This window comes from Elaeis guineensis, chromosome 11 (assembly GCF_000442705.2).
Source record: "Elaeis guineensis isolate ETL-2024a chromosome 11, EG11, whole genome shotgun sequence".
In the NCBI taxonomy this organism is placed as follows: Eukaryota; Viridiplantae; Streptophyta; class Magnoliopsida; order Arecales; family Arecaceae; genus Elaeis; species Elaeis guineensis.
In genome coordinates this window covers 111,500,802-111,514,878 of record NC_026003.2, presented here as the reverse complement: position 1 = coordinate 111,514,878, position 14,077 = coordinate 111,500,802, and the positions used below count along the sequence as shown (strand labels likewise).

General features: G+C 37.4%; 1 protein-coding gene across 1 annotated transcript; it reads left to right on the top strand.

Annotated features, from left to right (window-relative positions):
• Positions 1–10,616: 10,616 nt before the first annotated feature.
• LOC105054163 (uncharacterized) lies at positions 10,617–14,077 on the top strand. Its single transcript, XM_073246136.1, is given in 4 exon segments — positions 10,617–11,201; positions 13,120–13,446; positions 13,449–13,526; positions 13,529–14,077. Coding segments are annotated over 4 exon segments (1,401 nt in total). The 5' UTR covers positions 10,617–10,669; the 3' UTR covers positions 13,993–14,077.

Here is a 14,077-nt window from a genome sequence, read left to right as displayed (position 1 = left end):
CAAATTCAAGTGGGTCTTTATCTAAACAACCTTTGTTTAAAATTGAACCCTTCAAATTTGAATGGCCAACCTCGCAACAACCTCTCATCCTTATCCATATGGGGCGCACGCTTCTAGATCTCATCCAAAAGGGGCATGCCTCCCTTCTCTCTCGAGAACATACAGAGAAAATAGAAAAAGGGGGGAGGGTGGCAACACTTGGCGCCCCTTCTTTCTCATCCCATCCAACTACTTGAGAAAATTTGAATCAAATTCAAATTCAACCGAATGAAGTCAATTGCAACTTATAATTGATGCTTAATTAAGAGCCCAACTAGATTAGGCTGAATCCTATCTGATAGGAAACCCAATCCAAGAGAAACTTAGGACTAATCATGTGCTAGCATAATTGCCTTAAATCCAATTAGACCAATTGAGTCCAATTAAACAATCCTTGACCAAAGTTCTTTGTTGTGTGACTCCATAGGTTTAATTCTGTATGATAATAGGACATGTTGTGATCTCTATCAGCAACATCATCGAAATTTTTTTTTGATGGATCAAAACTCTTTTCAATTCAGTCAATTAGAATTATCGATCATCGAAAGAATTCTAATTGATCTCACAATCCATCAGTGACATCTAGCAGTATGTAGTAGCAATCTATTAGAATTGAAAAAGAACTTCTAGATGCAGTTTCTGTGTGATTCAATTATTTTATCATGAGTCTCAATAGGACCGAGATTAAGGTTAACTCGTCAAACCTCATTCCTGTCATATGATAGAATAAATCGATTCGAGTTTGATATAAAATCCAAAAGAAATACTTTTCTATCTTTCACACTGTCATAGTCATGAATTTTAAGACTCAATCTCATGATCTTCATAAAACTACTCATCCTCTATCGAGATCGATAGATCTCATCTTGGTATAATCTAATTTCTACAATAAACATACTGCAGCCAACATACACCTCAAGACTTCATATGGTTAGAAGACTGAGTTATGGTGTAGTCAAACTATAGTACCCTCAAGGTGAATAGCTGATGCACCTCAGATCAGAGAACTAAACACATAACTGCAGCTATGAGCATGACACTGATGAGAAGATAGATATCTTTGTGACTGCTTATGATTGATCACGCTCAGTATTTTTATTCTTAATAAGCACATGTACTTTCACTTCAGTATTTTCACACCATAGATTCAAGACTCATCTATTCGAAAAAAATGATCATACATCAATCTTCTGGATCGATCACTGTTCTCGTGATGATTCTACGATCAAAAATAATTTATGAGTTAACTATAATAACACATGTCTCAAATTCTCAACTCTTGAGAATATGTGTCATGATATCCATTAATCTAATGAACGATTCATAGACACTATTAAATATAATGTGAATAGAAATAACCTAATTTTATTAATATAAAAATTAATTTATAAATTATGCCCTAAAAATATTTTATAATTATCGATTAATTTGGCTTCTAGGACATATATCCAACAAACTCCCACTTGCACTAAAGTCAATTGGCTGCAAATCTAAATCCCATCTTCTCAAGGTGGGCTTCAATCTTTTACTGGCTTAATTGCTTCATCGGTGGGTCAGTCATGTTGTCTGCGGTATCGATTATCTTCACCTCGATGTATCCTTTCTCGAGATAATCATGGATGAGGTGGAACTGCCGCTCAATATGCTTGAATTTCTGATGAGATCTCGACTTCATAGCTAAGACTATAGTGCTGTTGTTGTCGCAATAAAGTGGGACAACATCTGATGGCATCACACTTAGCTTTGCAATAAATTTTTGAAACCAGAATGCCTCCTTCACAGCTTCTGATGTGGCGATGTATTCTACTTCTATAGTGGAGTCTGCAATCATAGTCTGCTTGAAACTCTTCCAGCTGACAGTACCATCATTGTACAAGAAGATGCTTCCTAATGTCGACTTTTGATTATCAGTATCAGACATTAAGTCTGAATCTGTGTACCCCTGCACTTTACGTTCTCCATTTTCAAAGATCAAAAATATATCCTTAGTCTTCTTAAGTACTTAAGGATACATTTCACAGAAGTTCTGTACTCTTCGTCTGGATTCGATTGATATCTACTTGTGACATTCACAGTATGAGCGATATCAGGTCGGATACAAAGTATGGCATACGTAAGGCTCTCTATAGCCAAAGCGTAAGGAATTTTGCTCATGCGTTCAATATCTTCCGGTGTGTTAGGGCATATTTGCTTGAAGAGATGAATGTCATGTTTGAAGGGTATCAAACTCCTCTTGGAGTTCTCCATACTGAACCTCTTCAGCATATCCTCAATGTACATCTTCTGTGATAATCCTAGTATCCTCCTAGATCTATCTCTATAGATCTTAATCTCCAAAACAAAGGATGCCTCACCTAGATCTTTCATGAAAAACTCTTTAAATAACCAAACTTTGATCGTGGTTAATATGAAAATATCATTTTCAATCAGAAGGATGTCATCCACGTACAATACGAGAAATATGACAGTGCTTCCACTAATTTTTTTGAAGACACACGGTTCCTTCTCGCTCTTGATGAAATCAAATAATTTGATTACATCATTAAAACGAGCATTCCAACTCCGAGATGCTTGTTTGAGTAGATAAATGGATCTTTGCAGTTTGCAAATCCTATGATTATTATCATCGAAAGTGAAACCAAGCAACTGTTTCATATATATATCTTCCTCAAGATATCTATTTAAGAACGCCATTTTCACATCTATTTGCTATATTTCATAGTCAAAATATACTGCAACAGCAAGCAATATGCGAATGGATATAAGCATAGCTACAGATGAGAAGGTATCCTGATAGTCAATGTCTTTGCGCTGGCTATATTCTTTCACCACAAGCCTAGCTTTAAAGGTCTCTACCTTTCCACTACACCTATCTTTCTTTTGAAGATCTATTTACACCCAATAGGTATAATACCTTCAAATGCATCTATCAAGATCCAAACTTGATCTAAATGCATCGAGTCAATTTTTGACTTCATTACCTCTAATCATTTTTTGGAGTGGATATCAGATATCGTCTCGCTATAAATTTTAGGATCATCTTCATGTATCTTATTTTCTGTGAGGAATATTTCCTCTACATCTTTTGAGATAATATCTAGGTACCTCTTAAGAGGACGACAAACCCCGTTAGACTTACGAGGTGGAGGAGGAAGTATGTGGATTGGCTCAAACATAATTAGTTCCTCAGGTTCCAAGGCTTGTTGCTTTTCAGAGACTTTCTCCTCGAGCTTAATCTGTCTTTCTATGCCTCCATCTTGAATAAACTATTTTTGAAGAAAGATTGCATGTCAACTCACAATCACATTGTGGTCTTCTAGAAGATAAAAATAATATCCTAATAACTCCTTAGGATATCCAATAAATCGAGCTCTAAGGGATCTAGTTTCTAACTATCTACCTATTGTCGTTTAACATGGGTCAGACAATCTTAAATCTTGAGATGACTCAGACTCGATTTCTTACTATGTCATATTTCATATGGTGTGGTAGGAACGATTTTAGATAAAATCCTATTCAATACATAAATAGCAGTCAAAATATAATATCTCCAAAGAAAAACAGAAAGATCTGTGAAGCTCATTATAGAATAGACCATATCTTATAATGTTCGATTTCTCCATTTTGAAATTCTATTGAGTTGAGGTATTTCAGATGGAGTCTACTGTGAGACAATGCCATGTTCTTTGAGATAATCCAAAAAAATTTTATTAAGGTATTCACCTCTTCGATCTGATTGAAGAATCTTAAAGGGCTTTTCGATTTGTTTCTCTACTTCATGTCTGAATTTTTTGAACTTTTTAAAGACCTCAGACTTGTGACGCATATGGTATATATATCCATACCATAAAAAATCATCGATAAAGATAATAAAGTAGAAAAAATCTTCTCTGATCGGCACATCGAATGGGCCGCAGACATCAGAATGCACCAGAGTAAGTATCTCTGTGGTCTTTTCTCTATATCTTATAAAGGATAGCTTGATCATTTTTTTTGAAGGCATGATTTATAGATCGAATATGACTCGAAAGTCAACGGATCCAATAGTCTAATTTTCTCCAATCTGTTAATCCTATCTTCTTCAATGTGACCTAGTCTTAGGTGCCACAAATGCTTTTCGTTTACGTTATCTCTAAGGTGTTTAGAACCTACGGCATTCACATTTTGCTCAACATAATTCACAGAAATATTTACATATAACTGAAAGAGAACATTGATAAAAAAACCACTACCAACCTTATTATTTTTAAAATAAATATTATAGTAGTCCTTAAAGAAATTAATTACATAATTTTCTTCCATTAAAAAAGAGATAGAAATTAGATTTCTGCTCACGACAGGTACAAAGTAACAATCTTTTAATAATAAAATATTCTTCGATAGTAGTCGCAAAGGGTATGTTCTTATGACTACAGCAATAATTTTTGCTTCATTTTCGATGCGTAGGATCATTTCACCATCCCTTAGCCTCCTGCTATCCTCAAGATCTTGTAAAGAAGTGCATAAATGAGCACTAGATCCAAAGTCAAGCATCCAACTAGATGCAGAAGAAACCGTTATGTTTGTTTCTATGACGAGCATATCTTCAGAAGGTCCATCTTTTCTTTTGTTCTTTAGAGTTGTCAGGTAAGCTGAACAGTTCCGCTTCCAGTAGCCGTCAGTGTTACAGTGGAAATATTTTTTTTTCTCGACGACTTTCTTTTTTGGAAACACTTTCTTCTTCTTCTTCTTGCTCTTCATCTTCTGTTTCTTCGTGAACTTTTTCTTCTTCTCAGTAGACTTTCTCTTGGAAAAAGTTCGCTCCACAGTAAATATAGAGCCCTTTGAACTCTTTAAGGTTTTCTCAGTAGTAACTAGCATATTCATCAACTCGCCATAGTGCACTGGATCTTATTCATATAAAAGTTTACAATAAACTATCCATATGAATCAGTTAGAGACTGCAGAATGAGGTCAATCTGTAAGTCTTTATTCATGGACATCCTGAGCTTCTCAAGCTCCTCAAGGTCTTTAATCATTGTCAAACAATGATTATAGACCGACTGTCCATCACGTATTTTTATTTTGAAGAGTCGTTTGGACACTTAGTAGCGAGCTACATAGCTCTGCACACTAACAACTCTTGCAGATGAGCCAGTATTTGCCTAGCAGTCTTTATGTCCTTGTATTGGCATTGTAATTCGTTAGACATTGATGCTAACATGTAGCACCTAACCTTATTATCATCATCCAACCATTTTTCATGAGACGCTCTCTGATCAACGATCGGATGGACTAAAAGAGGAGGAAGGTCTTGATCAAGGACATAGACCAATTTCTCAGAACTCAAAATAATTTTCAAATTTTGGAGCCAATCCATAAAATTCGGTCTGGTCAACCTGTTGGTCTCAAGAATTCTAGGTAGGAGATTGGAAGCAGATATTGTTCCTGTAGAGAGTCAAAGTTTCTAATTAAATTTTATAATTGATTTAATTAATTTATTTTAAAAATTTTATTTTAAAAATAAATTTGAGCTCCCACTATTTTTCTTAGATTCCTACATTTTTTGGGTAGAGAAACAAAAATCTCTACGATCAAAGGCTTCTAGTGAGTGCTGCGGTCTCATCGATTAACTCACTACTTCACCTAACAGTTATTGATGATAGATCAATCGATAAGTGGATAACTTTTGTTCAATATTTCTCTAAATATATTGCAACCAACTTCAGTCTTTAATTTATGAAGCCTCACTGTATGCGAAATATTGGCTCACTCCTTAGTTAAGTCAGATCCATCGTTTGTGCGAAATAGAGTGGTCATTGGGACTCTCATCGTATCTGAAATATTGAGCACAACCCCATCTCTATCCTGCGGCATCTTATGCCTAGTAGTGTGGTTGCGTCTTCCTGGTGCAACTGAACTATGGTGTTCAGCTGAGAATAATCAATGTTGAGAAGGGCCCGCACAACTATAATGGTGGAAGATCGCTAGACTTAATATTTTATTAGAAAGATTTAGTTTCGGTCTCTTCCTTAATTAGTCATAACAGTTATGACTAATTTAGTGGTATGGGCTAGCTTGACTCAATGAGTAACCTAATATAAAATATAATCTTTCAAAATAGTCCGATAAATTAAGATGAGTGGAGGTTCTCCTGTTGTTTTTCTTAGACACCAATGAATTAGTCAAGTCAAACAACAGAACTAATTAATGAACCACCATCTATGTACTTGTCTAAGATACTAAATTGATTGATTAGAATTGATAAGGTTAGCCTATTGACTCGAGCTCGAACTACTGAGTCGAATTAGGTCTTAAGTTGATCGATAATATATGGTTGTTAATCGATCTGACCAAACTATAACTACTTAGGTTGGTCAATGAGCACATTTGATCTCATCCTAACTATTTTATTCGATTTGATTAACTGCTCAAACTAGACCTAATTGAACTATCCACATCCTGAATTCATGTATTATGAAATTGACTTAGATCTTTAATTCTCAATTTTTAGATCTGTTTAATTTCATATCTTAATTTTTAATTAAGTCCATGAGTCTAATCATATGTCTAAATAATTTAGATCAATATTTCATCACATGCAAAGTTTTTTGCTCATCCTCTTATCGACTCGCCTTGAACTCAAGTTGACTCATCACAGCGAGTCAGCTTGAGTCAAAATCGAGCCAGCTCCCTGTGACAAATAGAGAACCTATTTGCCATAGTCCGTTGAACCGAGTTGGCTCGTCTGCAAATTGAGCCGGTTCCACAGGATCTCAAGTCGACTCCGATGAAAAGGACTCGACTCGCCAGGGTCTCGAGTCGACGAACGTACCAGCAACGAGTTTCATAAATTTTAACGGTCCATGCATAATAAAAAATTTTAATTTAAAAATTAAAATAATTTTAAAATCTAAATAACTAAATTATTCATCAAAATCTAAGATTTTTGGATCTAAAATTTTATAGAAAATTAAATTTTTTCTTTCACTGTTCTTCTTCATGGGATGTAATCACACGACATCCCTACACGTCATAAGAAAACTTGTTGATCGGGTAAAAGATAAATTTTAATCCCTACTTTCACTTATAATCGGACGGCCTAGTGATAAATCCATTCCGAGTACTTGGCTACTCAAACTTTAAACTAAATCTACGCATATATCTCATATATCAAAACAAATCTAGTCTAAAAATATGCTTGTGATCCAATCTAAATTACTTTTAGATCTATCTAAACATGCTAAAAATTAGATCTAATCTAATATTATCAGATCTGATCACTACTTCAGATCGTATCTAAATCAGATCTGATCTGATCTGATTTAGATCTATGATCCGTAGAACCTGGCTCTAATATCAGTTAAAGGATCAGATTGCGCATCGGATTGATTCGGATCAGAGGCAGTGAAATTTAAAAAATTTTGCTCCAACCCTGCACGCCATATATAGATCTAAATTAGATATAAAGCATAATAAATCAGCATGCAAACAATAATAAGGGTGATCACATCACCTTGCACAGGTAGATGATCTCCATAGTCCGATGATCATGATTTTGTCGAGATCTGCTGTTGAGCCACACACGTGCCTGACCTTTATAAGTATCCACTCGGACCTTCGTCTAGAACTTTTTCTCCAGATCTGATCCCCCTTCTCCAAGTTGGATTTGAGAGCTCTTGATCAGCAGTGAATCGATCTCTGGGGCTGTCAGATCAACACTTATTGCAGCCTTTCTTCTTCCTTCAGTTGGACGGCGCCTGAACTCCTTCAAGCATATGGAGGATCATCTCAACACCTTTGGGCGTGAAGCAAGGGAGCAGCCTAACACTTTTAGGCATGTGGATATGAGAGAGAAGTGGAGGTGGAGAAGCATCTGGGTTTTGGGTTTAATGGATGGATGAGCTGCCGAACCCTTTGGAAGGGGTCTTTTATAGACCAAAACCCTAACCTCTCCAATAAGATGGGATGACTCCCAATTGAAATCAGATTTCAAACAAGGGCGCCCACCTAAATCTCATGTCTGCCTTATCCACAAGGGGCCCTTTGGTTTCTTTTTGAGTAGAAAATAAGAAGAGGGCGTACGCCCACCCTCTTTTCTTCCAAGAAAAACATCGTACAACATTTGGACGAGAAGGATAGGCGTGAAAGGATTAGTTCCATTCAAATTCAAATGGGCCTTTATCTAAATAATCTTTGTTTAAAATTGAACCTTTCAAATTTGAATGGCCAACCTCCCAACAACCTCTCATCCTTATCTATATGGGGCGCACGCCTCTGGATCTCATCCAAAAGGGGCATGCCCCCCTTCTCTCTCAAGAACATTCGGAGAAAATAGAGAAAGGAGGGAGGGCGGCAACATTTGGTGCCCCTTCTTTCTTATCCCATCCAACTACTCGAGAAAATTTGAATCAAATTCAAATTCAACTGAATGAAGTTAATTGCAACTAACAATTGATGCTTAATTAAGAGCCCAACTAGATTAGACTAAACCTTATCTAATAGGAAACCCAATTCAGAAAAAATTTGGATCTAATCATGTGCTAGTAAGATTGCCTTAGACCCAATTGGACCAATTGAGTCCAATTAAATAATCCTAGATTAAAGTCCTTTGTTGTGTGACTACATAAGTTCAATTCCGCATGGTAATGGATATGTTGTGATCTCTATTAGCAACATCATCGAAACTCTTTTCGATAGATCAGAACTCTTTCCAATTCAGTCAATTAAAATTATCGATTATTAAAATAATCTAATTGATCCCATAATCTATCAGTGACATTTAGCAGTATGTAGTGACAACCCATCAGAATTGAAAAAGAACCTCTAGATACAGTTACCGTATGATTCGATTCTTCTATCGTGAGTTCCAATAGGATCGAGGTTAAAGTTAATTCATCAAACCTCATCCCTGTCATATGATAGAATCAATCGATTCGAGTCCAATATAAAATCCAATAGAAATATTTTTCTATCTTTCACACTGCCATGGTAATGGGCTTTAGGACTCAATCTCATGATTTTCTTAGGACTACTCCTCTATTGAGGTCAATAAATCTCATCTGGGTACAATCCAATTCATACAATGAAAATACTGCAGCCAACATACATCTCAAGGCTTCATATGGTTAGGAGACTGAGTTATGGTGTAGTTAAATTACAGCACCCTTAAGGTGAATAGCTGATGCACCTCAAGTTAGAAAACTTAACATATTACCACAGCTATGAGAATGTCACTGACAAGAAGATAGATATCCTTGTGACCGCTCGTGATTGATCATGCTCAGTATCTTTATTCTTAATAAGCATCTATACTTTCACTCCTGTATCTCCACACCATAGATTTAAGACTCATCTATCTGAAGAAAGTGATCATACATCAATTTTCTGAATCGATCACCGTCTTCATGATTATCCTACAATCGGAAGCAATTTATGAGTTAACTATAATAACACATGTCTCAAATTCTCAATTCTTGAAAATATGTATCATCATACCCATTAAACACAATATGAATGGAAATAACCTAATTTTATTAATATAAAAATTAATTTATAAATTATGTTCTAAGAATATTTTACAAGTGTTAGTCAATCTGGCTTCTAGGATATACATCCAACAAAAGAGTCATGTAGTTTGCCACCACGGTGGCAACCCAGTGGAACGGGTCACTGGCTTCCAACCAAGCGGCCCAGATTCGAGTCGCAACAGATGCTGTGGCTTCGATTAAATGTTAGAACGTGTATGACCGTGAGGGAACTGATCCTAATGGCTTGGGTGTGGGGTCTGAAAGAGATTTTTGGTCCTCTGGCCCACAATGGTACTGGGATGACGTATTCATCCGTTGGTTTGGCCATAAATCAGTCCATATAGTGGAGAGGGAGTTTCTCCCTAAATTACTCTCTAAATTGAACATTCCTATTGGGGCCCTATGGTCATGCTTAGGAGAGATAGTTGTGTTGGATTGTCACACTCTAATCTTGTTTTTCTATCAAAAAAAATAAATAGAGTCATGCAGTTTTTTGTCCAAAAAAAAAAAAAGAGACATGCAGTTTACAGACATAGTCATGTAGATCCTAGTCATCGAAGCAGAGTAAAGGTGCGGAGATAATGGGATTTAATAAGAGGAGAAAATTACAAAATGGTTCCAATGCGTCAAAAAAAAAAATATATATATATATATATATATAGATATCAAAATCAGTATTAATGTAAAAAATACATTCTAATAGATTGAAGATTAAAAATAAAAAAAAAAAATTATGCATCAGAGGTGGTGCAGAACGTGTGCACACCATATGCACCATCCACGATGATTGGCTCACATGTGGGCCGAAGTATGGTGTATAAATTTTTTTTTTTTTTTAATATTGCATATGAGATAATCACTATATATGGTTCTATACTGTCCGTGATGCATAAAAAAAATTTTCAAAAATCAAAACTTCTCGTCTAAAGTTTCGATTGAAAAAAAAAAAAAAGAGGAGCAAAAAAAATATACAAACAGATTTTTTTTTGAGGTTTAATATCTAACGGGACCTAGGACATATTTATAGGTAGGTAGACAAACTGGTAGAGCAAATATTAATTCGGGCTAAATTGGGTGACTCCCTTCTTTCCGAGCGCGGGTGTAAAGCACTCGGAGTAGCAATGGCCGACGACGAGGTGGTCTTTTTGGGAGAAACGCTAGAATCTCTCCTAGAAGCTTCGAAGACCCCGGAGGGCCGCTGGCGTCTCGCCTCCGGAACCCTAGACGCCATCCTCCGCCTCCCTTCCTTCCCTCCTCACACCCTCCTCCAATACCTCCGCCTCCTTAGAAACCTCTGCGCCGGCGAGGGCGCCAACCAGGACTCCTTCATCGAATCCGGCGGCCCCGACCGGATCGCCGCTGTCCTCCTGGGGCCGCCGCCAGCCCCGCCGGAGATCTTGCGGGCCGGGCTGCAGTTATTGGGGAATGTCGCCCTGGCCGGGGAGGCGCACCGGTCTGCCGTCTGGGCCCGGTTTTTCTGGTCCGGGTTTTTGGAGCTGGCTCGGGTCCGGGAGCCGGGTGTCTGCGATCCTCTGTGCATGGTCTTGGACACGTGCTGTTCCTCCGATGGAGGGCGTCCGAGGTTGGAAGAGCTTTGCGGGGGCGAAAGGGGGCTGCCCATCCTCCTGGAGATCATCACAACGGCTTCCACTGGTGTGTCTCTCTCTTCTTTCTATCTGTCTTTCTTTGGAGTTTGCACCACGGATTCGCCAGAATGCAGTCTATTTTATAGCTTAATTCAGAAAAAGCCTCCCTTTTATTTATCAGCATGATCTCCTGATCCAATATCTGCTCTCCTCTTTTGACCTTTTCTTCTTATCTTGATCTCTAGTCTATTGGAAAAGCTGATTACCATTTTGATTTCATATTCTTAATCATGGAAATTTTTGAGTCCTGAAACTCTTCAAAATGTTCACAATTGTTTCTACCTCTACCTAAGTTACGAGCCTGCCCGACCAAACAATGTGCCTTTGAAGGTTATATGACTTTAATTCATATTTGTCTAACTTCTTGTCGAATTATTTTTCCTCATCATTCTGGACTTGATTGTTCAGACAACTGATTAGTTAACTGTGGCAACTGGCAAGTGCCTTGCTTGGTCGATCAATACTTGAGATCAACTAAAGACATTTTCCCTTTTTTCTGGGAGGTGAGGTGGAGCGGGTGATTAAATTGATCAGATATCTTATTGGATCAACCATGACCAGAGTTTGCTTGGTCAATCAATACTTAACTCAGATTTGATATGTCGAAAAATATGTTATCCATTTTATGGGCCAGATCGATCAGGCAGTTGATCGACTAACCATGGCAGATTGTTGCTAGGTTATCAATACTTGGGATTGGTCTATCATTTTGTTTTTTGACATGTCTCCAATGAAGAGGACTTCCTATTGCTTGTGCAATTGATAATCGACAATGCAGTAGACTGCAAGAAATTAAAATAGTCCATAGAAAAGCTATTGAGAAATGATAAGAAAACAGAAATCAAACTAAGTGAGAGGTTCCATGCTTAAACTAAACTAAATAAGAGCTAGTATCAAATGATATTGAGCATGTTTCCCATCTCTTCTCGAGAAACAAGTGGTAGTATGCTGTAAGGTACTGAAATGCTTAACAGAAGACACAACAATTTAAGAAAGTACCATGATCAAGATCAACAATGAGTAAAGAGAGTGATATAACATAGCATCATTAAAGTACATAAGAGGCAAAGTGGCTAGGTTATAACTGTCTCTACTCTCTGACCACTTTTTTCCTATGCAATCTCCAATCCCCACATGTTGGTGAGCACCACTTTGTAATCAAACAATTGATTGACCAACCGTGACAAGATGTTTCTGGGTCCAATATTCGAATCAGGTTGACTGCTCCGAGAAAAATGTTTGCACTTGTTGTCACTTTCATCCCTGAATCAATCTTCTTGTGCCACTTGTTTCCACTTTCTTCCCATGCAATCTTCACATGGCATAGCTACTTGATGATTGATTCTTTATCCAATCTTCACATGCCATATGTCCCTGCCACATCATTTAAAATAAATAAACAAATGTTTGGTTTTCGTGCAAGGTACCATCTCGTATAAACTGTACCATACTATATTAGTAAGATACCAGTATGGTATTGAGCTTGGTTGGGTATATGAGCCAATATTCAATCTGTACTGGTATGAACCTAGCAGAACTGTCTCGCACCATCCGGTATTAAATTGTACCATCTGGTTTTGGACAGTATCATGGCTTGGAGTGAAAAGTCTATCTTGGCATGGGGTTTTGTACCGAAGCAGTAATGTACCGGTATGATTCTCGGAATTGATTTTGTGGACCTTGGTAATAAGTAATCTTTAGTGCTGAACTTTCTGCCCATGCTTATACATTATATTGGATCACTATTTTAGAAGATTTTTATGTTATGTTTGTGCTAGCATTTGAAGCGAGCCCAAATTATTTCACTTAGGTATTGTCCTTTCTTGTTTATTATGTTGTTTTTAAAGAAGACATGCACAAGTTGCTTCCAATAACGACTTGTTTGACTGTAACTCTTGACAACCACATTCTGGTTTCTGTTACAGCTGGTCATCATGAAGAGTGGTTGGAGTGGCTACTCTCTAAAGTTTGCATCGAGGAGCCATATTTTTCCCTTTTGTTTTCAAAATTAGGCCGATCAAATGTGTCATGTAACTCTAGTGATGTTGGATACCAATATAACATATTTACCCACGAGCAGGCATTCCTTTTGGGTGTGCTTTCGAAATGCTTGACTGAGAGACCTGAAGATATCGCTGTTTCTAATGATTTTGCACTCAATATTCTGGAAGTCTTGAAGGCTGCTTCTACAATAGTGGATTTTACTTCCCGAGGTAGCTCTGCTCTTCCAACTGGTTCTCCTGCAATTGATGTACTGGATACTCACTTGCCATTTTGAGGGATATATGTGCTTGGGAGAATCCTATATCACCAGCCACTGAGGCCCCCATTGACTCTTACTCTCAGCTTGCTTTCTGGAACTTCTTTTGAGTTATCTACGTCAGCTTGAGCTCCCATCAACAGTCAGAAAATCTATGGTTCATGTAAAAGACCAAATAATACAACCATCAATAACTGATTCTTCAAAGGTCTGCCCATACAAAGGATATCGGAGAGATGTTGTTTCTGTGATTGGCAATTGTCTACACCGAAGAAAGCAATTTCAGGATGAGACTAGACTGCTGAATGGGATTCCATTGCTGTTGCAGCAGTGTGTTGTTGATGAGGATAATCCATTCTTGAGGGAATGGGGATTGCTGGCTGTAAGGAATCTGCTGGAAGGAAATGAGGAAAACCAATGTGCGGTAGCTCAACTTGAGCTGCAAGAGCCTGTCATCACACCTGAAATTGCTGGATTAGGTCTAAAAGTGGAGGTAGACAAGGATAGTGGACGTGCAAAGCTGGTCAATATTTCATAATGTATGCTGTTTTCTAACTTGAGTTTATGATGTACATTAGCCTTTCAAATTTAGAATCTGGCAGAAAAAGTTATCTTTTAGATCA